General features: G+C 39.2%; 1 protein-coding gene across 1 annotated transcript; it reads left to right on the plus strand.

The window, feature by feature from the left end:
• The first annotated feature begins 2,336 nt into the window (after positions 1-2,336).
• On the plus strand, positions 2,337-3,038 carry LOC122806167 (hepatitis A virus cellular receptor 1-like). The gene has a single exon (XM_044076402.1). The coding sequence runs from the start codon at positions 2,337-2,339 to the stop codon at positions 3,036-3,038; it is 702 nt and encodes a 233-aa protein (XP_043932337.1).
• The last annotated feature ends 11,018 nt before the right edge of the window (positions 3,039-14,056 follow it).

The raw sequence follows: 14,056 nt of genomic DNA on the forward strand, positions 1-14,056 counted from the left end.
ACACAGGTGATAGTAGAGGTTTGGCCTGGACCTCATGACCCCCCCCCAACTATGGAAAATGGTAGCAAACCCTCCTTTGTTGGCATTCCTGACACTGTTACTATGCCTGTGACAGTTCACAACACTGTTAGCATAGGTGGCGGAGCCATAAGTGGTGTCTGTGGTAACCACACTCTTAGCTGGGGTTTTTAGAGATCACTTTCTTCAATGCTGGGGTGGAGCTTCCATGAGTAGAACACTGGCTGCATGGATCATCTGGTCCTACAATGTCAGGGCTGAAGGCAGCCTGTCCAATGGGCAGCATACCATGTTAGGCACATGTGTAGGAATGTCACTATGGATCTCACTGCACTATTCCAGCAGAATGATGGTGTTCACTGCAATGCATTCAGGCATGGGTAGATGTTACTTGAGGTAAGGCTAAAGGGGAGTGGGATGGTGTTGACTGCCAAATGCTAAGTGGATTGCAAGTTGGAGTGTTCCCATACTGGAGATAGAAATGCATCAGTCACATCCAGGAGACAATATATGGCCAAGGGGGTGGAGGCCAGAGCAGAGCCAGAAAATTTTTAACTACATCCAGAAAAGTGTCCACTGCCAGATGTGGATGCAGTTATGAACAGTGTGTCTTCCTTAGCAACAGAGTGTGACATCTGTGATTGATTTTTGTGTAGTGCTGCAATGTGCAACCATTCCCTAGCAAGACCATTGTGATTTATTCCCTTCAGCTGCTTGGATAAACTAATGGATGCCAAGTGACACCAATGCCCTCACTATTCATGTTTCCAACAGGTTTCCATTCATGGTGGCACTATACATGCATTCCATTGCACTGGGGTGTTGGGAGTTGGCATAATGGTTGAGGTGTTTACCTCAAAGAGAGAAGGTACAGGATCTGATTCTCACCTCTGGGGGGAAATTGGCTAGCCTTAAAATGGGCCCCAAGGCCAGTTAGCCTACTAATTAACTATGAACCAGAGTATCCTGCAATCCCTTCAATGATTGAAAGTCTTCATATAGGCTACAAAGCACAATGAACAGCACTAACCTGGACTTATCGGTAGCCATCTGTGCCTGGATCACATACCTTCACATCTGCTGATTAATATCAAGGGTAACACCCACGATAAGGAATGTTCTGAAATCATGGCAGTGACAGACACCTACACACCTCTCCCTGATGCCTCCTGTGTAAAACTCAGAGGTGGAGGGACCCTTTTTTTGTCTGGGGTTTTGCTGTCTGTATTAAGGGTGGGGCTGATATGTATGGGACAACCTGCACTACACACAGGTGATAGTGGAGGTTTAGCCTGGACCTCATGACCCCCCCAACTATGGACAATGGTAGCAAACCCTCCTTTGTTGGCATTCCTGACACTGTTACTATGCCTTTGACTGTTAGTATTGCTGACAGTTCCACTGTTCCCACAGCTGTTAGCATTGCTGGCATGGCCACAGTGCCTTCAACTGGTAGCATTGCTGACAGTGCCACTGATCTAACAACTGGTAGAATTGCCAACAGTACCACCATACCCCCAACTATTAGCATTGCTGACAGTTCCACTATTCCAACTGGTAGCATTGCTGACAGTACAGTACCACCGTGCCCCCAACTGTTAACATTGCTGACAGTTCCACTGTTCCAACAACTGGTAGTATTGCTGACACTGATAAAAGTACAAAAGTCCAAACTGTAAGAGTCCAAGATATATCCAATAAAAACACAGATGTCAAGAAACAAAAAACCTTTATATAACAGCAAAGCTTTCGGGTTACAAGCCCTTTCTCAATACTAAAACAGGTTTCATTTACATACACAATTTAAATAGGAGCCAAAATAATCACATGACCTGCAGCCAAAGTCATATGACAAAAATTGTAATACATTTCAAAAACATTACAAAGACACCTGTTGCATACATATATATATTTATATATATAAAAAATATATAAAAAGTATTATAATAATATATGCAAGATAGAAGTATAACTACATAATAATTACTTAATTTAATTTAGTGCGCTGTAGTTTAACTAAAATAGGTTTTAAGGTAATACTGGAATTCAGCCCTGGTGCATGATCGGCTGCCAGTCTTATTATCCACTCATATTTTTTAATTTCTAATAAATTATTAATATCACCCCCTCTACAAGATATAGATACATTATCAATAACCCTGAATTTGAATTTATGTTCAATATTAAAACCATTTATATGTTTATACAGGGCGTTCTTTTCATTAGCTCTTCTTATCTCGGATTTGTGTTCAATAATACGTTCTTTTAACTTTCTAGTGTTTTTTCCCACATAGAATATTATTGCTTACACTGCCACTATGTCTTTGACTGTTATCATTGCTGACAGTGCCACCATGTTCCCAACTGTTAGCATTGCTGACATGGCCACAGTGCCTTCAACTGGTAGCATTGCTGACAGTGCCACCATGTTTCCAACTGTTAACATTGCTGACAGTTCCACTGTTCCAACAACTGGTAGCACTGCTGACAGTGCCACTGTGCCCCCAACTGTTAGCATTGCTGACAGTTCCACTGTTCCAACAAATGGTAGCATTGCTGACAGCACCACCATGCCCCCAACTGTTAGCATTGCTGACAGTTCCACTGTTCCACCAACTGGTAGCATTCCTGACAGTACCACCATGCCCCCAACTGTTAGCATTGCTGACAGTGCCACTGTGTTCCCAACTGTTAGCATTGCTGACAGTTCCACTGTTCCAACAACTGGTAGCATTGCTGACAGTACCACCATGCCCCCAGCTGTTAGCATTGCTGACAGTTCCACTGTTCTAACAACTGGTAGCATTCCTGACAGTACCACCATGCCCCCAACTGTTAGCATTGCTGACAGTGCCACTGTGTTCCCAACTGCTAGCATTGCTGACAGTGCCACCATGTTCCCAACTGTTAACATTGCTGACATGGCTACAGTGCTTCCAACTGTTAGCATTGCTGACATGTCCACTGTGCCTTTAACTGTTAGCATTTTTGACAGTGCCCTCTGTTCCTGCAACTGTTAGCATTGTTGACAGTGCCAATGTGTCTTTGGACTTTCCCTGGTGCCATCATTGTCACCCTATAGAGATCTATCAACATCAATCATATTACAACCCGTTGTGTTGGATCCTCTCCCAGTGTAACCTGTGAAAGCAGATAGATAAGATACCTGTGCTAATGCCAGCATATATTTGTGACTCCTGCCACCATGTGACAAACAAACTGCTACACACCAATGCTGTACACAGCTTCTGGGCACATATGTATCATGTAGTGTAAGTTGTCTCTGTTGTACCCCTGGTTTTCCTGATGGACAAATGCAAAGTGTGCAGATGTGTGAGTTAATATCCTACAGGAAAAGAGCATGCCACTACTCACCTGGAACACTCATTACAGGCACTGAGTCAGTCTTCACTAGCCTAGCTTCCACATTCTATTCACCCCCAAGTGTGTGCCTTGTGATACAAGCTGGCTTTGTTGCAGCCTTGATGCTCCTGGTTAACAGAAATGCAGTTGTGTGTGGCTAAATATCCATACAGAGCTATTAGGCGATGTCCTAGAGGAAGGGCACATGACACTACTCACCCAGTGCATTCTCTAGTGATACTCAGGCCGCTGTCAACAGCCCAGCATTCAATCCACCACCAAGTGTGAGGGCTCTCTCAGTTTCACCAGTAACTGATAACATGAATGTCTGCAAGACACTCTGTGTTTGAGTCCCTCCAGGTAGTCAAGCTCCCATGGTAATTTTCTTGATCTCGGCATGCAGGAGCTTATCAGTGATCCAGAAAAGCACCTGTAGCAAAGTTCTGTTATGGTCAGCCACTGCAGTATCATCCTGTACCAGTTCCTGCCACATCTGGTCACAGATGGTCTTGTCTACTTTACCCTTGTGAAACATATGCCCACCAGTTATGTAAATAGGGCAGCTCTGTTGCCTGTGATGAACTTCTCCAGCTGCTGTTGTTTCATAATACTGTCATTGGTCAGGTATACCTGTAGATATGCATGTGGATCAGTGCAGGTATGTATGACAGTTCACTCCGGCCAACACTTGCCTCCAAATTATCCTCAGCATGCACATGATGGTCACAGCCTGTACACTGCCAACAGGTAACTGTTTTGATACTGTGTCACAGTGTGACAGCTTTGGTTATGTGAGCAACGCATGCTGTTTCTTTCACCTTTGCCAAAAATGCAGTTTGTACTGGTGTCATGGAGGCCCAGCATCCCCTGTAGTTTGTCATGCTATGTGCATACATGCCAGGACCATGACTGAGTCTGTCTGTGTTCCCTGTATCCTGGTTGAATGTACCTTCACCTCCACCTACAAAACTGAAATCTGTCCTGCTTGTTCCCAGTGCTCTGGCTCCAGGGGGTGAAAAATCATTTTATACATGCTGCACAAGCAGCATTGGGGGAACCTGTTGTGGGATTATGAATGTCCCCTGTATAAATTAAATGGTTGCCATATGCTTGCTGCGGTAGTAATTGATGCCACTGACATCACTTAGTCTTGTGAATAGAGCCAGCATAAGCATAGTGTCCTGAGGAAGTTTCACCAAGACCTTTTCCACCAGTGGGAAGAAGAGTCTGTGAAGAAAGAGCACCAGTATTAGTAAACAGTCTGTTTTTGCAGTGTCTCTTTACAGTCAGCCTGGCACTAATAACTATAATAGCCTTTTGCTATCAGGAATGCCTTCTCTTTATTACTGTTTGCTGAAGAGCTGGAGAAGGAAGAACAGATGCTACAATAAGTGCAGTAAGTGTGTTGTATTGTATTGCATTTTATTATATTGTATTGCATTGTATTGTACTGTATTGTATTGTTTTGTATTGCACTGTATTGTTGTTGTCATTGCTGATTAATGTATTAAGACTGAGGACTTGGATTTCATTTGTATTTCATTTTAATATTTAACCATTGGCAAGTTGTTCATTAGCTTTCTAGATCTTTTTTCCTCAAGTTACTGTATGACTGTACTAAACTGTACCACCTAAACTGTATCTGTGCTCCATTGTCATTGCTTTACATTGTTTTGCTGATTTTTTTCTCCTTTCAGGTCCTGATGTAATAAACTGCATCACATATAACTGAGCATTTGTACTGGTGTCTTTTCTTCTTCTTCTTCTTCTCATTATTATTATTATTATTATTATTTTTAATTAGTTGTCTGTGTTGTTTTATCAGTCATCGGGCAGGTAGAGATGAAGCAGTGTCTGCCACACTCTGCACTGGCCACCGCACAAATTGCTAGGTCACTAGTGGTCTCCAGGCCTGTCTCACTGCAGAGTGACAAAGGTTATCTATGGAGGTGGATCTGGAAGGTTTGCTGATGGTCTCTATTACTGCTTTTCCAGTGGGTGCTGTAACTTTCTCATCAGGGAGTGACTCAGAGGGGATCATCTGAGTCAACCGGCATGAGTGAGAAATGAGATGGTCTGTCACATCAATGCCTGCAATATCACTCTATATCTCTTTATCATGCAACTACTAGAGATGTGTTGACTGCAGGCCTTGATCCATAATGCCAACCAGAGATGTGACTGACTTCTTGGTGGGTTCTCCATCAGACCAGGTGGGCGAGCCATCTTTATCCATCTCTACCCCCCTATTATGATGGTCCCCCCATGTGTGTCACTCCCCCCACCCCATTTGTAGTCTAATCCTCTCCATCCACAGTTGTTCACCCTCTGAATGTCTCTATTTCTCCTTGCTGCCTCCAGTTGGTGTCACTACCTCCCCTATCAGCCTTAGTCTGTGTGTTAGGTATGTCTGTTCATGTGCCATCCCTATAACTTCATTCCTGTGCCATCCCTATACCTTCATTCCTGTACCGTCCCTATACTCTCATTCCTGTGCCGACCCTATACCTTCATAACTGTGACATCCCTATACCCTCATTCCTGTACCATCCCTATACCCTCATTCCTGTGCCATCCCTATAACCCCATTCCTGTACCATCCCTATAACCCCATTCCTGTACCACTCCATACCCTCATTCCTGTGCCACTCCATACCCTCATTCCTGTGCCATCCTTCTACCCTCATTCCTGTACAGACCCTATACCTTCATTCCTGTGCTATCCTTCTACCCTCATTCCTGTGCCATCCCTATACGCTCATTTCTGTGCTATCCCTATACCCTCAATCCTGTGTTGTTCCTACACCCTCATTCCTGTGCCATCCCTATACCATCATTCCTGTGCTGTCCCTTACATTCATTCCTGTACCGCCCTTATACCCTCATTCCTGTGCCATCCCTATACCTTTATTCCTGTGCCACCCCATACTCTCATTCCCTTGCCATCCCTATACCCTCATTCCACCCTCCCCATGTGCCACCCCCTCTACCCTTCTTATAATAAATTAAAAAGGGCACCTGCCCTACAAAACATACCCTTCCCCACTCCCACACCACGACCCCTTCCAGTTATCCTTCTCAGTGTTTCTCTGCTTTTCTTCCCTTCTTTTTTATTGACCTAAATCTCCAGTTCCTTCACATTTATATCATAAAATCAGTTGGTACTTTGCAGTGTAGCCCTTGTATGGGCTTCTTCTATGAGCTTCCAGTAGTATCCGTGTTACAGGTACAAGTAATTGTGGTATGTGTGCAGATGTACATGACGTGAGGCATACCTTCTGTATGCTGATGTTCCCGGTCATGTTATCACTCATAGCATGGTCCACTCATTTGTACAATGGCTGCTTTTTCACAGCTGTGAGGCTTCATTATGCAGCAATGTCCTCTGCATGGCAGAGCTATGTTGGTACTTACGCATACCTAATCCCTGTCAGGCAGGGTCATGCTATCTTCACTGAGCAAGATCATGTTGTGCTTCTTTCTGAAAACACCCTCGTGAGTACTCCTTAATGCAGACAGTAAATTAATTGTGATTGCATTGCAGCATCCATTTATAGTAGTGATGCATCAGGCACTTATAAATAAGCACATATCATTAATATGCAGTAGAATATCATTTGAAGTTCTAGTTATCTTCTTCAGAAAGTCCATTTGAAATTTTACTCAACTGAATACTGACACTTGAGAAACATTGAATGAAGTGACCTGTAAATATCTACTAATACTCAGTTAATGCAGATAGTGTGCATTTTGTCTAAATTTATAATTGGTCTAATATTACTGCAGTAGGTCATAATATATGGGAGGGAATCATTATTAATATCAACAGTTTTCTGAAAAATCATATCACAGGTGAGCTATGGAGACATTGTGTCATTACAATGTTGTTTAACCTTACCAAGTGTAGTATTACTTTTTCTATTACTATGCCCCCATTCTAAAAAATTCATTATAAATTCAGTCTCAAAGACTGCATCATCAGATGTCAGCCTAGACAATCTGCAAAATTGTCCCTTCATAACATTCCTGACAATATCACCTGGATACGTACTATACCTTTGTAAATAATTATTCTTCCTAGTGTCCTTCTTAGAAATTCTAGTGGCAAGATGTCCCAATGCATCACAATATAATATAATAACTAAAAAATTAATGTTGGGGCGTGTACCAACAATGATGCGATGCCTCTATGCCTCAACCGTGATATGATTTTTCAGAAAACTGGTGATATTAATAATGATTTCCTCCCATATATTATGACCTACTGCAGTAATATTAGACCAATTATAAATATTATAAAAGAGAATTGGTCAATTTTAACAACATCACCAGAAATTAAATAGACTGTTGGGGCAAGCCCCTGGATAGTTTTTAAAATAAATGTAATTTGAAGTGACAATTATGCTACAGATTGTCAGCTTCAACAACTCCTGATGCTAGCGGCATGGATTTGCAAGTATTAAAGGATATTTTGCCTGTATGAATTGCAGTATTGCAGCTATGTTGATGCAACATGTTGCTTTATACATCCAGTCACAAAGTATAAATATGATTTTTCCACTATGCTAATTGTGACAACATGAATTTAGTCTAGCTGGCTAAATGTACAGCTTTTACATCATTTTATGTAGGTAAGATGAACAGGAGGTTGCATGACAGAATAGCACAAAATGTATATGATAGTAAGAGATTAAATACTTTAAATGCCCTGTCTAAGTATGTTTCATTTAATGATGCTATGCATAGCTTTATGTTGTTAGCGTTATAAGTTATCTCTGAAGGTGTTAAGAGAGGTGACATTGTGAACAGGATAGAAGCATGTGAATACGAATGGATTAGTAGGCTGAATGCTCTTAATGTACCTGGTAAAATGAGTTCTGTCCCTTTAATCATTTTTTGAAAGAAAGGGTTTTACATCATTAATTAATTAGGGTTATCTAACTGAATTATTGCTATTTGTATATAAGGTATATGTGTGGAGTTTTTATAATTCACTTGAGAAAGTATTTTTTCATAAAAGCGTGTATTGTATTCATTAAATTTTATTTTTTGTTGTGCACTATTTTTGTTCTTTGTTACTTATTTAGTACTGGTTGAGGGTTAATGTACTGTTTTTGTCTTTGTTGTTGAGTGCAATATGTCTCTTGTCTGCTTAACTCAAACAATTTGTTGTGACGTTAGTTACCACTTCTGGTAATTCCAGCGTCACATGTAAGGGTCTGGTCTATGTAGCGCCATACATTGCTTCTTGTTTTACTGTTCTCTCTCTCATAGTGGACTTGGTGCAAATAAAACTACTTTAAAATGGATAACATATCCTACAGATACTTTCATTTCAGTTTCTTGCTATCTTGGGGCTCAACTGTGTATCACATCTTTCATCATGTTGTTGCAGTTATGACTAGCATTTGGAATGCCAAAAAGCATGCATGTACAAGAAAACTTTTATGGATAGGGGCTTCTGATTGGACAAGAGCAACACAGATCACTTTAAAAGGGTTAAGGTCATGTTCACTATAGTGAGCAATACGGCTTCACAAGTGTGCATAATGCCATCAATATGGAGTTTTATTTAACCCTTTGAATAATGCTAGATCAATATTCAGTTAATAGCTATTCACAGTACTTCTTACATGGTTACTGAATTATACTGCGAACATTTATTTTTCTGATAATGACCTGCAGTAATTAATATCAATGTTCTGTATTCAGTAGAAAATTAGGAATGTGGGTATGTTATGAATGAATTGCATTTTCTAATTGTTACTTAAATAAAATAATGCACTATAACATAATTATTAGTAATGCCAGCAGCAGAATGCAAAGCAATAAGAGAAGAACAATCAGAACAGATACAGTCGTAATGCACTAAGCTCATGTACGTGATGCTGAACCAAGCTAAATGACATTAATAAACTGCATTACATTGTCACTGTTTTGAATGTAGCATGTTTTTGCTCACTGCAGTTAGTACAAGCATGCTATTATCAGTAACAAATAGTATTATTTCAATTAGTATGAGTGGAGTTTTTGGAAGAAGTGTTACAGCAACGTGTGGGGTCTAAGTCAAGTGCACTGAATTATATGTAGGAGTATTGAGCAACACTATGTACAGCGCTACAAAGCTTTCCCCATTCCATAGTAACAGTGTGCTGCATTAGCCGAATCCAGAATGAATCATGATTATAATACTTGTGCTTCTGTTATAACAGTGTTTATTAAACTGAGCAGTATTTGTAGCACAGCGTTTTTTTCATACAGGTTACTTTTTTAAAATATCATGTTAAGCATTATCATTGTCTTGTTTAATGACAGTAATGACAAAACAAAAAGTCATAATCATAAATGTTTATTAAAAACAAAAAATAAAATAAAAGATTAAGAAACTAGTATATGAGAACAGATACATGTTGGAAAACATTTTCACACAGTTGCAAAATACAACATAAAAATGATAATTGGGATATAGAAATGACTCTGTTAAATGTCTAAAATATTAAGTAATATTTTTTATGTATAAGATGTAGCAACCTTTATTACTTAAGATGAACACGTATGTTGAGTTTTGCTGTTCCTTATTCATATTTTCCAGGGATAAGAATACTTCGTAGCTGTACATCTGACACTGAAACTCTTGTACTTGGAATAAAACATTCTACCATACCACCATTTTCACCACCAGTAAAGCTGTGCATATCTGTTCATACAATGTACTTGATAAACTGTATAATATTTGTAATATTTTACTGTTTACATGTCAGCCAATATTCTTCCATGTAACATATTGTATTGCCTTATTTAATAACAGTAATAACAAAACAACAAAGTAATAATTATGAATGAATATTGAAAACAAAGCAAATAATTAAAAAAAATAATTGACAAATACCTGTATACAGTATACACATTTGAAAATATTTTTATACATTCTTATAAAACAAGCATATGAATGATAAATGAATGAAATAATTATACTGTCTTATGTACACAATTCAGCAGTTTATATTTCTTGAAACGTACATACAAATAAAATGTTTATTTTCCTGCTTCATTTTGCAGGAATGAGAATGCTCTGCAGTGGTATGGCTTTTATTTAGCTGCTAAAAACTGCTGTAAGATACCATGTTTTCATTTTCAGAAAAAAATAAAGCTGTCCTGTATAGCAGAATTTGAAAATTGTTCTGTATTCATTAAGGACTAAGATAATTGCTCTGAGAGGTCTTCCAGTTACATTGCTGCAACTTTAACTTCTCACAGTTGTAATTTGATGTCGGCTGCAATTCTTAAAATGAGTTTTTCAAAGTTAGTTTCCTGGGAATATTCTGAAACAGAATTTGGAAATGTGCTGATGAGAATGAAAAGTCAGTTGCGGTACCTGAAAATAACTGAAAAAAAATTTCATGTACTCTGTATTATAAGCATCCATCTCACGGAACTTGACTTCTCTTTCAATGGAACGTTGGTTAGCTTGTGGAAAAAAACAGAAATATGTTTCTTATAAATGGGCTTGCATTTAGTATATCAGACAGTAGCAATGAATATTATAAGCAAACAGTTGAAATTTTGGAAAAACGGATTATTAAAAAGGCTAGTGTAATTTTGATAAGCACTGTATAAAGATCACTGTTAATATGCACTTTGCCCTTACAGTGGTATAGCAGGATAAAGCACTAAGTCCTGGACAATCCCAGTCTGACTAATAGCTTGGGCACTTGGAGTGGCAGGAAGAGTTGGATGTGACCATCCCATGGGGAGGACAATGACATGGGCTTCTCTTGTGATGATCTCTGGTGGAGACTGGGAATCTCACAGGATAAGGAGGCAGGGATGGACATGACTCTGCTGTATTGGAGGTGGGACAATATGCCACAACATCTCCATTGCATGCTGGTCCCTCAGATGTAACTACAGACATCATGGGGGGAGTGAGTAGGGCATAAAAGATGAACTCCCTAATGGATGTGGATGGCTGAGACCCTCAGGATGCCCTTAATTTGCATTACTGGACCCAGCAGATCAATGGAGTAAGTCTGAGGAGGTTGGAGTAGCTGGTAGATCTGATGTGGACATGGAAACCGAGGAAAAAATCATTAATATGTTAATGCTTTTTCATTTGTGAAATTATTATAAAAGAAAAGCAGCCATTAATATGCTCATTGAGTTGTGAAATCATTATAAAGAAAAAACTGTTGTTAATATGTACTTTGATTTATGAAACCATTGTAAAGGAAAAAAAAAACAGTGGAACTTAGCTGAAATTACATTTTTTTATTTTAATTGTTATAAAGAAAATGTAGTAGAATGTAGAGTGAGTTGTTGGGTTTTTCAGCATGCAAACTCTACTAACCCTGCCTAAGCCTAAAGTCTCCAGTTGCATTTCCTAACCCTAAAACACGCCACAAAGTCGTTAACCCTGAAGTCATCAGATGCTCCCTAATGCTGAACTCCCCTCCCAGTTCCTAACCTTAAAGGTACCACACTGCTGCCTAAATGTTAATCCCACTCCTGATCATTGTATGAAACCCCAAAGTACCCCTCTACTCTCAACCTCCATTGCTCTTCATGGCTGTTGCACTTACCTTATTTGGACTCAGCTACTGTGTTCCAGCAACATATGGCAACTCCACTCTCTCCACACAGCTGTTGCACATCACCTGCATATGTAGCTCAGTTTGAGCATGAACAGCAGCCTGTGTGAGCTACAGGACACCCAAATCCCTGGCTGTATGACAGTGGTCTTTGAGTCTTTGAGCCTCTCGGAACAGAACACTTGCTGTAGACCTGATACCAATCATGTCGTATAAGGCTGAATTATGGTTACTGAGCTCCTGATGAAGAAAATTTAGGACAGGCAGGAAGAAGGCAAGAGGCAGTGAAGGCATCCAGCAAAGAGATAGATGGATTGCATGAGAGATGACCTGAGAGAGTCGAGCATGACTGTCAAAGATGTTAGGATAGTGTACTTGAATAAGGAGAGATGGAGACAGTTGATGTAACACCCTGACCCCATGTAGAAAATGGGAAGAAGTGTGTTGAGGATGACATTAATGATGACAAAGCATGGTTACTGAGCTCCCTTTACTGTGTGACTGTTGTGATGCAACTGGCATCTTCTTTTGCCAGTGTTCTCAAGAATGTAGACTGCCCGTGGGCATTAATTTTACATAGTCTTGAGTCCTATAAATGAAATAGTATAAAACAATGTAACATAGGTGTATGATGACTACTGCTACTCACAATAAGAAATTTCTGTATCAAAATGTTGAAGAAATTTGACTTTTCCAATAAGAATTAGTAATACAGTATCATTGTTTCACTTGATTAAACAGTAATTCAATAAACAAAGTTACAGTGAAGATAGTACACGCAAAATATTTAGGAAATATTTACTTCAGAGATGGTTCCTGTAATAATAATGAATCCTTCAGAGGATTTAGAACGACAGAGATCAGAGGGGTCAGTGATGCTATAGGAGTAAGGATTGTTAATGCTGAGTTTGGGTGTCTGGAATTATGAAAGGTGAACGGCTCCATGTGGCAGAAAATTAAATGATAAATAGCATGGCATCATATTAAATGATTAATGTTTACAGAATATACCATATCTTTTTAATGACACCCTTGTGTTTCATGTCTTTTATACAGTCAGAGTTGATCGCAACAGCTATATAGAAAAGTAGTTTCTTCTCTTCTTGTGCAGTTTTACTCACTGCCATCAGTGTCTTTTGGATACCCTATGAAACCTTAAATGTCAAGATGCCAAGGAACCAAATCTCTGAATACAAATGACAAAAGTATCAAAACTGCAGACCTGTTAAATTTAACTTTTGGAGGTTTATACTGATTGTCATGCTTGATTTGCCCCTTTACATGGTTTTCTGAATCCCCCTTTCTTCCGCATGATTTGGAAGCTATTTAGTACACAGGAAACTAGAGCACATGATTAACATCCCAGTATGAGTCACATGTTACATTGCCCCTTTTCAGGAGCAGAAACAAATTACTTTGTGAGGTAGATTTTTATATCATCATTCATTAAAATGTGAAGCTTTTATATTGTCTTTGACAATATGCTTGTATTTTTGCATCATTTATGTCACTCCCATTTTTTTTAATTTGTATTTCAAAGTAGTGTCTTACATCCTACTGGAAATGGAGAAAGCTATGTGTTATTTAGTATTCAAATGTTATGCTAAATACATATCAGATTTTGGTTGGCTGTGCCTCCCTTTCAAAATCCTTTGCACCAATTTTTCGATGTCTGTTAAGTTAAGAGGTATACAAAAAAAGGGGAAAATTCTCACACAGGAGAAAAACAGGGCCATTCCATGCTCCACACCACACTTAATTTATTAAAAAACATATAAGTAAACTCACTGTTAAACACTTTTATCCCTTATGTGAAAAAAGACTTCTTCACAGGACTTTTGACCTTGTGTTAATTTTACATGAGAGTGGTGTTTCACAGTCCCCGGGAACATTTTATTTTGTTACCAATGTTTGGAGGAGAAACGCACTGCACATGCGGTTCCTGGTTTAAACTTCACAACTACATGGCTGCTCAGTTTAGTAGTTGAATTTTTACTTTCCTTAATGGGAAGCATCTGTAAAAATATTAGGCAAAAATGTTAAAAGCAGTACTGTGGAAACATCATGGAACATTCTTTTCCAGTATA

The sequence above is a fragment of the Protopterus annectens genome, chromosome 7.part0 (assembly GCF_019279795.1).
Source record: "Protopterus annectens isolate FY-2018-M chromosome 7.part0, PAN1.0, whole genome shotgun sequence".
In the NCBI taxonomy this organism is placed as follows: domain Eukaryota; kingdom Metazoa; phylum Chordata; order Ceratodontiformes; family Protopteridae; genus Protopterus; species Protopterus annectens.

Coding starts and splice junctions, on each gene's coding strand:
- LOC122806167 (XM_044076402.1), top strand. CDS start 2,337: ATGTCTTTGACTGTTATCATTGCTGACAGTGCCACCATGTTCCCAACT.